Source organism: Pituophis catenifer, unplaced genomic scaffold (genome assembly GCF_029215685.1).
Source record: "Pituophis catenifer annectens isolate HBS135680 unplaced genomic scaffold, rPitCat1.0.hap2 SCAF_4, whole genome shotgun sequence".
NCBI classification, from domain to species: domain Eukaryota; kingdom Metazoa; phylum Chordata; class Lepidosauria; order Squamata; family Colubridae; genus Pituophis; species Pituophis catenifer.
Window position 1 is genome coordinate 111,065,367 of NW_027256884.1, and position 12,822 is coordinate 111,078,188.

At 34.6% G+C, this 12,822-nt stretch overlaps 1 protein-coding gene across 3 annotated transcripts in view; it reads left to right on the forward strand.

Annotated features, from left to right (window-relative positions):
• PSPC1 (paraspeckle component 1) overlaps window positions 1-12,822 on the forward strand; it is a 54,269-nt gene that overhangs the window by 1,139 nt on the left and 40,308 nt on the right. For 2 of the 3 annotated variants that reach the window (XR_011600355.1, XM_070942847.1), the window contains exons 2-6: window positions 2,315-2,616; window positions 6,498-6,593; window positions 7,889-8,085; window positions 9,478-9,562; window positions 10,390-10,495. Coding sequence is in view for 2 of the 3 variants with exons in the window: in XM_070942847.1 (XP_070798948.1) it covers window positions 2,315-2,616; window positions 6,498-6,593; window positions 7,889-8,085; window positions 9,478-9,562; window positions 10,390-10,495 (786 nt within the window). In the remaining variant the exon portion in view is untranslated. Of the gene's footprint in view, window positions 1-2,314; window positions 2,617-6,497; window positions 6,594-7,888; window positions 8,086-9,477; window positions 9,563-10,389; window positions 10,496-12,407; window positions 12,468-12,822 lie in introns of those variants that run through there. The other variant, XM_070942848.1, reaches the window with a different exon arrangement.

A 12,822-nucleotide genomic window follows, 5' to 3' on the forward strand; every position in this document is an offset into this window, starting at 1 on the left:
GTACAGGTAGTCCTCAATTTACAACAGTTCGTTTACTGACCGAAGTTACAAAGTGACTTATGACTCTTTTTCACACTTGCAGCATTGCCATGGTCAAAGTTCAGATGCCTGGCCGGTAGTTCATATTTATGACCGTTGCAGTGCCCCAGGGTCATGTGATCCTCTTTTGTGACCTGATGAGCAAAGTCCATGGGGAAGCCAGATTCACTTAACAACCGTGATTGTTCACAACTGCAGTGGCTCACTTAACAACTGTGGCAAGAAAGGTCATAAAATGGGGCAAAACTCACTTAACAAATGTCTCACTTAGCAACAGAAATTTGGGGCTCAATTGTGGTCATAAGTTGAGGACTACCTGTATATTTTTTTACAAAATAATAAAAACAGTTTGTATCTTTATCGTAACATCTCCAGGAGCTTTTTCCTTCCATCTTTGGGTAGGTGTGGATCAAACCAGTAATAAGAATATGCAAAAAAAAAAAAAAAAGTTTATAACTAAAATTCTATCTTTTTCTCTTTTGGAAAAAAAATTGCTATTTCCTGGATATCACTCAGTTTGTGTATTGATATCATTCAGGAAGATGACATAAAGCAGTGCAGTGACTGTTACAGTACTTTCCAAAGCATCTTCAGCTTCTACTGATAAATATTAAGCTATTTATGGGGAGGAATCTATTTTAAAAGACTGTTATTTACAATTGCTTCATTTATTTATAGTAAAGCATAGCATTATCAATAGAGCTGGTTCTCATAACACTTGAATAGACATTTTTTTAAAAGATTAATGCTTTACTAAGAAGACATTAGTTTATATTCATAATACTTTGCTTTTTCTTTAGAGTTCCTGTTTAGGATGTTTTATTTTGGAAATGTTTCTTTAGTTTCTCCTTAACACAGCCTCGCAGAAGTGGAAGTGTTTACCATAGTAGTTTAGGTATCTTTATTAACTTTAAACATCTATAACTTGTGAGATGGGTAGCCATATAAATGTGATTAATAAATTTGCTTTTTTAATGTATTAAAATACCTGGATCTGGTGGAAGGGATTATTTTAGTGAAACTTAATAAAACTAAGAAACAAGCCACATTCCAGGTTATGCAATGAATAAAGTTTTTCTGATAATGCAGTTGGAGCAGTGCAGTACAGGTGAAAATTGGTGCCTAGTTTTCCTATATCCATTTAAATTCAAAATGGAGCTGGCTCATTTAAATAGGCTTTCAAGCCAATTGGGTTATGGTCATGCTGATTTTTGTTTTGTTTTGCTGAACCTGCAGTACATAATTGTTTTGTGTACTTCAATTCATAATTTTCTCAGCTTTTATGCAATTTTATGCATTTTTATGCAGATACATTTGAAGAAAAATCTTGTTGATGACTAGTTTTGTAGGGCACACTGATTTTTTTCAGTGAGAATTGTTTTGTATTCTCATTTTGTGTTATAGAATGCTAGTGTGATTAATACTAGCTTTAAGTTTAATTATCCAAGGCATAGTTCAAGGTAAAACACAAATGTGCAATGGCGTACCACTTTGGCCAGCCTGTTGTAAAACAGTCAGTTTGACAGATATGAATCATAGCTTGTTCTTAGTTATAATTTGATAGGTGTTAATTAAGCCACAGAAAAAAGATATTCTCTGCTTTTACTCTTCTATTGAGAAAGAATACCTGTTCATTCAAAGAACCTTACTATTAGTTTCTACCCTGTTCCCCAAAATAAGACATCCCCTGATAATAAGCCCAATTGGGCTTTTGAGTACATGGCAATAAGGCCAAATGCTTATTTCAGAGTTCAAAAAATATAAGACAGGGTCTTATTTTTGGGAAACACGGTATAAATGTTTGTTACCAGTAAAGTTTAAAGTTAATCAGGGATCTAATAAACTCTTGCTTGGGTTTATTCTCAACCAAATTCAGTAGGTTTGAGGCTTGTCAAGCTAAATACCAGTGAGAAAGAAGAGTGCCTGTTCAAGCATAATTGCTTGTTTAAAAATCCTTCAGTGAATGAGACTTACTTGCTCTACAGCAGAAAAAATGTTTTTGAATTCCTTATTTTAGCTTTTGTAGTCAAGCTGCTGCAATTGATAGAGAACCTGGAGATTGTCTATGCAACTATTGGCAAGATTCCCATCAGCCACTGCAGTTTTTAATCTGCAAAAATGATCATCTGTCTTGTTGCTAGAAGTGGTAATAGAGGAAAATATTTAAATACCTTTACAGGTTCTGAATGACTACATGTAATGTTAAATTCTTAATTATATGTAATATCTACACATAATATAATTGTGTATGTATCTTGCATTTTTTTTTGAAAAGGAGTCCAGGACCTTGGCTGAAATAGCAAAGGCAGAACTTGATGGAACAGTTTTAAAGAGCAGGCCACTCCGAATTCGATTTGCCACCCATGGAGCTGCTTTGACAATTAAGAATCTTTCACCAGTTGTTTCCAATGAGCTTTTGGAACAAGCTTTCTCTCAGTTTGGGCCTGTGGAAAGAGCGGTTGTTGTCGTAGATGATCGTGGTAGAGCAACAGGCAAAGGTTTTGTGGAATTTGCTGCAAAGCCTCCAGCGCGTAAAGCTCTAGAAAGATGTGGTGATGGCGCATTCTTGCTTACAACGTAAGTTTACTCTTTGCTACATTTATTGTGATTTTAAGTGTTTAAAATATGTACCACTAGCATTCTCAAGGCAGATCCTCCACCTAGAAATCAACATAGATGAAAGAAATCTTCTGGCATAGGAACAAATTATCAAGGTCCAGAATATGGTAAGTTTTTGTTATCTGTGAGATCACCCTTGTAGATATTGACAAAGGTTATAGGGAATAATGATAGCATCCTCAATACTTTGAGTCTGCTTTTACTCTAAAACACTTCCGTGGTTCCTCTTACCATTTCAAAACCAAATGCTTAAGCCCAAGAATCCCTAGCAGGGTGACCAAATCCTTGAAGTCAACCAGCAAGGAAAATATCACTCAGAAAGCTAATAAAAGCTAATTAAGGATCAAATAACTACAGATACCAACCAGATGGGAGGAGAGACAAATTTGCAAAACTGTTTGGTTCATGGGTTGTGGTCACGGTGAGTTGATAGTCCCTCTCAATCAACCACAATTGAGGACTACCTGCTTCGCACTGAAAGCATTAGCATATCTGGTAAATGATTGATTATCATTTACCTGTTGATGTCATGTTTACCCGTCATGTGGATGTTGATTCTTAGTGGCCACATACATTTTCTCCATGATGTGTAAAGATTTGACATGTTCAGACAGACAATATCACAGTAGAAATAGTCCTCGACTTAACAACCACAATTCATACCAACATTTCTGTTGCTACATGAAACATATGAATTTTGTCCCATTTTACGATCTTTCTTGCCACAGTTATTAAGTGAATCACTGTAGCTGCTAAGTTAGTAACACAGTTGTTAAGTAAATCTGGCTTCCTCATTGAATTTGCTTGTCAGAAGGTCACAAAAGCTTATCATAGGACTCCAGGACAGTGCAGCTATCAAATAGGAATCAGTTGCCACATGTCCGAATTTTGATCACAGGACCATGGGGATGCTACAATGGTTATAAGTGTGAAAAACAGTCATAAGTCACTTTTTTCAGTGCCATTGTAACTGAATGGTCACTAAATGAACTGTTATAAATTGAGCTCTACCTGTAAAGGAGTAAAACAGCCAAGGCAGAATAAGATGAAAGGCCTTCATAACAAAGTGTCATAATTAATCATTTTGATAAATTTGGGAAGTACACAAGGGAATTGTTGAAAATTGAAGCAGCGTGGCTGAGTTAATAAAGTCAATCACAGAAGAATTGGGTCATGCATCCCAAGGTATTCCAAAAAAATATCTGAAGGTGGGAGCTGGTTAACCTATTTGAAACAAAAGACATCAGGAGGTTTAATCAGTTCTCCTGATTTCAAGAATAAAAGAAAAAAAAAATGAGAAAAAGAATTTGAAATGAATGGGAAAAGGCTAAATAAGAATTTGAACCAAGAAAATTATAAATAAATTAAGGATCGATTAAAGTTGGAATATTGAAACTTACTACAAGAATTTAGAATGAACTTTACAAACTAAACAGATTTTGTAGGTATCAGGAGTTATTTTGTCTGCTGTAGGTCATAACAGATTACATACTTTATGATTTAAATTGAAAAATAGACTGAACTAAAGATTCCAGGTAAAAAGAAAAAAAAAAGAACCTTTGCATTTGGTTTTGATTAGAAGATTGGGATTTCTAAAATGACACTAAATACTATAACATTTGAAATATTAAAGAACTCTTTGAAGAATGGGGCCAGAAATTAGTTAGCTACAATATCAACAACAATAATACAATATATAATACAATAACAATATTGGCAACATTGTCTGCTTCTATGGATAAACTGTGTTTAAAGGATATTAAGGTATGTGGAACAAATCTTGCTTGATTCAGGAATAGTGGAATATTGGATTAAAAAAGTGGTTTACAAGGTGAAATACAAATGACAGCCAAAAGAACGAAAGGGGAAATGCAAAGGATAAACCAAAAATTAATACTAATTAATTAATATCTTTTATTGAATATACAAAAGAGGCTTAATGATTGAATTTAGGATGGACTCAAAAAAATTATGCATTTTGGGCACTTGGCAGCTGTCTTGCATTTACAACTGGTTTCAGCATCCTGCAGTCATGTAATCATATTTTGTGACTTTTTTGCTGTTTTCTAGCAAAAAGTGCATATTAAATAAATTGGATTAAGACTTACATCTACATGATACGCTTAATGACAATGGTGATTTATTTAATGGCTCTTGTATACATGTTGAATTGATTTAACAATCGCCATGACTTGCAACCAAAATTCTGAGGTCAATTGTGGTTATAAATTGAGGACTAAATCTCTCTGTGTGTGTATGTGTGTGTGTGTGTGTAACTTTTCCTTTATTTCATTCCTTTTTCTGCTTTTTTTACTTTTCTTTGCATTCCTTTTTTGCTCTTTTTACTTTATGAGTTTAGTTTGTATCAGTTGTGTAATTAAAAACTTCAATAAAAATTACATTTGTGTCTGCTGATCTATAAATGAAAATTCTTCTATGTTGGTATTTCCTCAGGGTACTAGTGTGCTCTTTCTCTTAATCACACACTATGCCTTCATGTGACTGGCACATAACTACCACATCCTTTGAACGCATTAGGCAAATTCTTGTAAGCTGCTTCACTTGGAAGATGATTTTCTTAACGTTTGTGGTCTTAAGTGGAACTGGGGAACTCAATGAGGGGAGAAATAGTGTTTCTATGTCTTTACTTCTTCCTTATGTTTAAGGGCATTTTCAAATTTCACAAGGGGTAGGAGATAGAAAAAGCAGGGTTTTTTTTCTATATCCCGCTCATCCCATGGGATATGTTTGCTACAAATTTGATATGTTCAAACATTTTAGAATTTTCCCAAAGAGGAAAATTCTGCTCAGAGGAGCAGAAAGGTGATATCTTATTTGTCTCTCATAACTCAATCTTCCATAAGCAAATGGGTCACAGAACAACAACTGGCAGACATCATAATCTCTTTTTAAATCAGCAGCAACCTTCAAAGCTCTGGCAATGGGTTTCCATATGTAGATATTCATAGGTAGCAATCTGGATTTGGTCAGCTGAAAGTATACTTCTGTAAAAGTATACTTTTCAATAGTAAGAAAACAATTAGGAAATCAAGTCAAAATATTTTCCTATATTCTGTGTGGAGTTTTTTTTTTATCACGTAATGGGAAGTTTTTGCTTCTAGGTGTTTGTGCAGTTTCTCTGAAAAAAAGTTAATTTCTCAGTTGAAGTTGGAGAACTGAAGAGCTTTGGTTTATTTCACTAGATTCAAATGTCAGGATCCTTTCTGATTATAAGAGGTGGAATTAATCTTACCACTTTGGGCCCATCTTTTGTTGAGAAGAATGATACCTCAAGTCAAAGTAAAATAAGTTTTTTAAAACTTATTTGTTGTCAACAACTTAATCTGGCACGTACAGACAGTTCATTTAGTGACCAAAGTTACAATGGCACTGAAAAAAGTGACATGACTATTTTTCATACTTATGACTGTTGTAGCATCACTATGGTCATGTGATCAAAATTCAGATGCTTGGCAACTGACTCATATTTATGATGGTTGCAATGTCCCAGGGTCATGTAATCACCTTTTGCAACCTTTTGATAAGCAAAGTCAATGGGAAAGCCAGATTCAGCTAACAACCATGTTACTAACTTAACAATTGCAGTGATTCACTTAACTGTGGCAAGAAAGGTCATAGGGACAAAATTCACATAACAAATATTTCACTTAGCAACAGAAATTTTGGGTTCAATTGTGGTTGTAAGGCAAGGACTACCAGTATCCCATATGCAGATCTTTGTTCACTTGTGCTGTTTGCATAGTGGATTGACAGTGTGAAACTAGAGTTTGAGTTTACATATTCCTGATTAACAGTGTGTATATGTTACTTGTTTTAAGAACACCTAGACCTGTTCTTGTTGAACCTATGGAACAATTTGATGACGAAGATGGTTTGCCTGAGAAATTAATGCAAAAAACACAACAGTACCATAAGTAAGTACCCACTTCTAAAACAGAATATTAGAAATGAAAAAAGTAATGAAGAAATAGCATTGTAATCAAAATTCTCATTAAAACAAATCTTGCACAGTGTATCATGATAAAATTAGAGTTTAAAATTATTTAAAATCGGTTGATTGTATATTATATAAGAAACAAAAAGACTTGCCATGATTGAAAAATTATACTTGTGTCATAAAAGCAATAGCACTGTCACTTAGACTTATATACCGCTTTACAGTGCTTTACAGCCCTTTCTTAAGCGGTTTACAGAGTCAGCATATTGCCCCCAACAATCTGGGTCCTCACTTTGCCCACCTCGGAAGGATGGAAGGCTGAGTCAACCTTGAGCCTGGTGGGATTTGAACTGCCAAATTGCAGGCAGCTAGTCAGCAGAAGTAGCCTGCAGTACTGCACTCTAATCACTGCATCACCAAGGCAATGAAACTAATAGAGTTTAGATCTGTTTTCTATGCTATAAATTTTCTGAGATACTTTGCCATTTCATAGGGTAGAAGCAAAATAAATAAGTTTCAGAATGTGGAAATTATTAGCAAGATGAAAAACATTTTCCTATGCTATCTGCTGCTCAAAAATAAAGCGTACAGCAAAGTAAATTTTCTACAACCTTCCCTGCCATGTCAGTATTTCATACCAATAATACCAGTTGAGCCCATTGGGGATTACATCTTTGGTGTAGCAGATAGTAGGAATGGTTGATCTTCCTTTATATTTCCAGGCTTGTTTATTTGAAGAGCTGAGAAGAAAAGAATGTCTATGTTGCATACTTTTTTTTTTTTTTTTTTAATTTGATTTATATGCCGCCCTTCTCCGGAGATTCAGGGCGGCTTACAATGTGTTAAGCAATAGCCTTCATTCTTTTGTATATTTTTTTTATACAAAGTCAGCTTATTGCCCCCACAAACTGGGTCCTCATTTCACCTACCTTAGAAAGGATGGAAGGCTGAGTCAACCTTGAGCCTTGGAGAGATTCGAACCAGCAGAAATTGCAGGCAGCTGTGTTAATAACAGGGTGCATTAACCACTGTACCATCAAGGCTCTTCCCACCTTCCGCTTTAAATTACCTAGTCTTGTTTTTTTCTTTGTACTTAAGTAGACAAGCTTTAGGTTTTTTTGGCACTAAATTAGCCATAGGCAACAAAATCAGTAACGCTGTTATTTAAGAATCTATACAGAAGTCTTGAAGAAATGAATTAGAAATTTGCAGACAAATTTGCAGTTATATTTATGAAATGACAGCATTAAGGTGAAATGTGTCTTCTCTTAGGGAGAGAGAACAGCCCCCACGTTTTGCCCAACCTGGAACATTTGAATTTGAATATGCTTCACGATGGAAAGCTCTTGATGAAATGGAAAAACAACAGCGGGAACAAGTTGATAGAAATATTAGAGAAGCTAAGGAGAAGCTAGAAGCAGAAATGGAAGCAGCTCGACATGAGCATCAGTTAATGTTGATGAGACAAGGTATTCTTCATAAATTATTGCTTTAATCATGTGGGCTGAAGAATATTGGAAATAGTCTGATTATTTGGGTTAATGCATTTCAATACAATTCAAAACAATTTATGCATGTATTGAAGGACTTGTGACTCATGGACTGTATATTTGAAATACAAATATCTGGCCCTTGATAAGCGCTTTCTCAAACACATTCAGTGTATGAGATTTTGCTGATTTCCTGAACAGAACTTGTTTTTCTTTGTAGAGGAAGAATTTATAAGTGAGCTTTCTCCAGAGCCATTTGGTTATTTGACCCAGTAAGATAGAGCACTGGAGGTGTATTAAGTACAAGTCTTAATATACTGTGATTTTTATATGATGCAAACAAAATTGACTTATTGAACAAATAAGGAATAGCCAGAATTCCCTACAATTGACTGTAATTAAACTGCTTATTAGTTGATCATACAACAATTTTTGACATTATTCTAATTCTAACTGTCGTATTTCTTAAAGTTGGATATTAACATTTGAAATAATATATTATTATGTATAATTAATAAAGTAGTTGCTATGCAAAAAAAAATTGAGTTATAACACAGATCTCCATCTGAAGTGTTGATTTTGATCAGAATTGCTTGCTTCATTGTGTTAGAGATAACAAATTACAGTCTTTAACACTTGTCTTTTCACATTATTGTCTCATGGCTGAGAAAGCTCAGGTACATTGCGATTTGCTTAAAGGCAGAGTTTGGTTTAGCCTTCAGTAGTTTCTGCACCTTGGTGTAGCATTTCAGGTCCCAGAAAATATGTCCAAAACCTGAGAAAAAGTCTTCAACTTAAGATTTATGTGTTCTATAATTAAAAACCATTGCTTCTAGTTCTTTAAATTGTTCTTACTGATAACCTGTTTGAAGAGTTCAAGTTATTTACGTCTATTTTCTGATGTTTATGCTTATTTTGGTGAGGATATGTATACTACTATAGGTAGCCCTCAACTTAAACCACAATTGAGCCCAAATTTCTGTTGTTAATTGAGACATTTGTTAAATGAATTTTGCCCATTTTATGACCTTGCCTTAGCTGTTAAGTGAAACACTGCAGTTGATAAATTAATAACCTGCTTGTTTAGTGAATCTGGTTTCCCCATTTACTTTGTTGTCAGAAGGTCGCAAAAGATGATTACATGACCTTCGAACACAACAATATTCATAAATATGAACCACTTGCTAAGCATCTGAATTTTGATCACATGATCATGGAGATGCTGCAAAGGTTGTAACTGAAAAATAGTCGTAAGTCACTTTTCAGTGCCATTTTAACTTTGTACGGTCACTAAATGAACTATTCTAAGTTGAGGACTACTTGTGTTTGTGTCAGAACAATCATTGCTATAGCTGTTTTAACTTTTTGCAGATCTTATGAGGCGTCAGGAAGAACTGAGACGTTTAGAAGAACTTCGAAACCAAGAGCTACAGAAAAGAAAGCAGATACAATTAAGGTATTCCATAGATTTTTAAATACTGGATTTTGCAGCTCAACATGTAACCTTTTAAACTTCACAGTTTTAACAGTGTCTGTGAATTCTTCTATGAAAAACTTCAGAAGATAATATCTCTATTTTCAATTTACTAAATGAATTGATGATACGGTGCCAATGAAACCTTTTTTTATTAGACTGCTGGGTAAGAAGTGGCAGATTAAATGATGAAATTTTGGTATGTTTCTAGATAAGAGATGGTATATTGGAAGAAAAGATAATTTGTATTTTAAGAGAAGGTGATGTTACTAAAAATTGTTTATGCTTGTGATAAAGGAGGAAGTAATTTGTTTATATATTTCTTTTCCTTTACTATATTTTTCCTTTTATATTTTTTCTTTCTTTCACCTAGTTTTTCTTTTATTTTTTTGTTCATAAGTTTTTATTGTTGCAGTGGTAATTTTTTAATAAAATCAATACACAAACACATTTTTTAATCTTCATTTTAATATAAAGTTACAAATCTGTGAGATGGACTTATATAAATATTAATAAATTAATAAATAGTGATAATTCTAGTAGTATTTTAGAATACTACAGAATAAGTTTTTTATTGTATTCTTATTGTGATATGCATCAAGGAAATGTAGACACTACATAGCATCTCTAAGATATGTACTAAAGATCACATAAGATAACCTGATGGAGGACATGTCAAACTATAGTGAAAAAACAACTGAAAAATAACTAGTAAGGCTGAACATATGTGGCATTGTAAGAGAAAGTATTTTTGCATGAAAATATGCAGCAAGAACTTTAGGAAATCATATTTTATATGTAATGGCTAGGCATGAAGAAGAGCATAGGAGACGTGAAGAAGAGATGCTGCGTCAGAGAGAACAGGAGGAACTGAGGAGACAGCAAGAAGGTTTCAAGCCAAATTTCATGGATACTGTAAGTAGAATTCTTTATACTAATTGATGTGATTAGGAGAAAGGAGTTCTGTTATTCCTGACAATTAAATTTGAGAATTTGTCATGACAATTTTTTGATTTTTTGCACAATCATTTGCATATTATTTGTTTTAGTGTATTGGTAATTATATGATGACATTACAACAATTATTATTAATTATTAATATTATTACACATGACTTAAATTAATCTAGATGGTCTCATTTGCATAATGATGCCATTGTTTAAATAACATAAATCATTCTGGAAATTTACTCCATACATGCAGAGTCCATTATAACATTTGTTTGGTAAATTTAAATTTTAGTGTAGTTACGTTTGAAGACATTCTACAACACAAACACACCTGGATTTCCTATTTGTATGAAATAACAATAGAAAATGAACAAAGCCAAACTTTTATCCTCTCCATTTTCCTCTGTTGATTATGGTGGATTGAATGCCCTTTCTCCACCATAGGGAAAAAAACCCTTCATGTAATTCCAATATTCCATTTCCCAATGCCTAAGGTGGGCATTCTGTGGTGGGACATATAGGTAGTCTTTGACCTAGGACCACAATTGAGACCATTGTAAATTTGAATGATCACTAGACAAATAGTTATAAGTTGAGGACTACTTGTATCCCAGCAGTTCAGAATGGGAAAAGAAATGTATAATTAACAGGAAGGAACCACCTGTTCAAGAATCTGCCTGCTTAAAGCATTCCTGTCTGAGCTATCAGACAGTCTTTAAAATGTATAAAAAGAAAATACATGTCAGGTGACCAATGATTCCAGCAGCCATCTACCTAAATAACATCTATCAGGAATATTTTGATAAATGTTTAATGGAAACCAGATATATAAGAGTTTAATTAGAACCAGGTGTGGTGCCTAAAAAGGTGATCTTTGTATTGTGGGTGTTTTTGCAGAGAAATTCCTTAGAGAAATTTATAGAAGATATATGTATAGGAAGTGTATTGCTCCACCAAATTCTGTCCAGAATAGTGGAAATTGCAAGTACTAGGGTGGAGGCTGTAATTGAGACGACTGGAGAAACATTGAGGAACAGAAATTTGTTTAATGGAAAGCTTTTTCCTTTGCACCAGCAATACAAAGATTCAAAATCAGCTCATAACCGTACATTGTGAATCCCTGTGAAATAAATGGTTTCCTAGTACTCTGACTCTAGGTACCTCTGATACTTGACTGCTAGGTACTTCTCTGCTTCAAAACTTGCTGAATTTGGTACTTGATGCATTTTAATGTGAAAATGTTGTCCCGGTACTCGTCGTTTGTTTGGTACTTGACGCGCTTCAATAGGAAGGGAGGATGGCCATGGAGAACAGACAGGATGTCACCCATGCCAGGAAGGTTACTGCAAAAGGATGCAGGGGACGGTCTCCAAGGGTGGATAGGAAGTTGGCCATGCTGGGAAGATTGCTGACATAGAAAAAGGGACAGACAGAAAGTCTTTCCCGGCCGAAACAAAGGGTCACATGGTAAGTTGTTTGGTTTGTTTGGTACTCATCATTTTTAATAGTCGTCGCACCTCTTGGGACCAATTAATGACGAGTACCGAGATACCACTGTATAACCAATATTAGCTATGTGACTGCTTAACCTCCAGGAATTACATTGAAAATTGCTCAGATCCATACTCTACATAGCTGTGCAGCTCCAGTAGCTGTTCAAATGGTTATGGGTTTTTTTGGTATAATAGGTGGAGTCCATTAGAACTACAGTCTCATCCATCTAAGTAATCAGCATATCAATTGTTTATGCTCTGAGGGGAACATTGATAAAAACAAAGTTAGAGATTTGAATTTTGGTTCTTATGCAGTAATGAAATGTTTAAAAGGAACATAGCATGCAAAATCTTTTTCACCTACAAAAATTTTATTAATTACAGATACTTACAAACATGATACAAAACTGCATTGTAGCGAATGAGGTTTGAAGAAGAGAGGAGAGCTGGAAAAAAGTCTTCTGGCAGACTTGTACAATTTTTCCTTTTATCTTTCATCAGCCATGTTCTGCAGCATTCCCTCATGTGTCACCTCAGTTGTCCTTTAGTTGATATCATATATTGCTGGTCAGATGTGACTTGCTATGTTAACTTTATCTCTGGTGATTGTCCTCTGGTCTTTGATTTCAAAGTTCTACTGGGACTACCCTTGAAGGGCATCTGAAAGCTTCAGCTGGTGCAGAATATGGCTGCACGGACAGTTATATGTGCCTCTAGGATGGCACACATTACATCTCTGTTCTGTGAGCTGAATTGGTTGCCAGTTTGCTTCTGGGTGCCATTCAGGGTATGGTTTTTG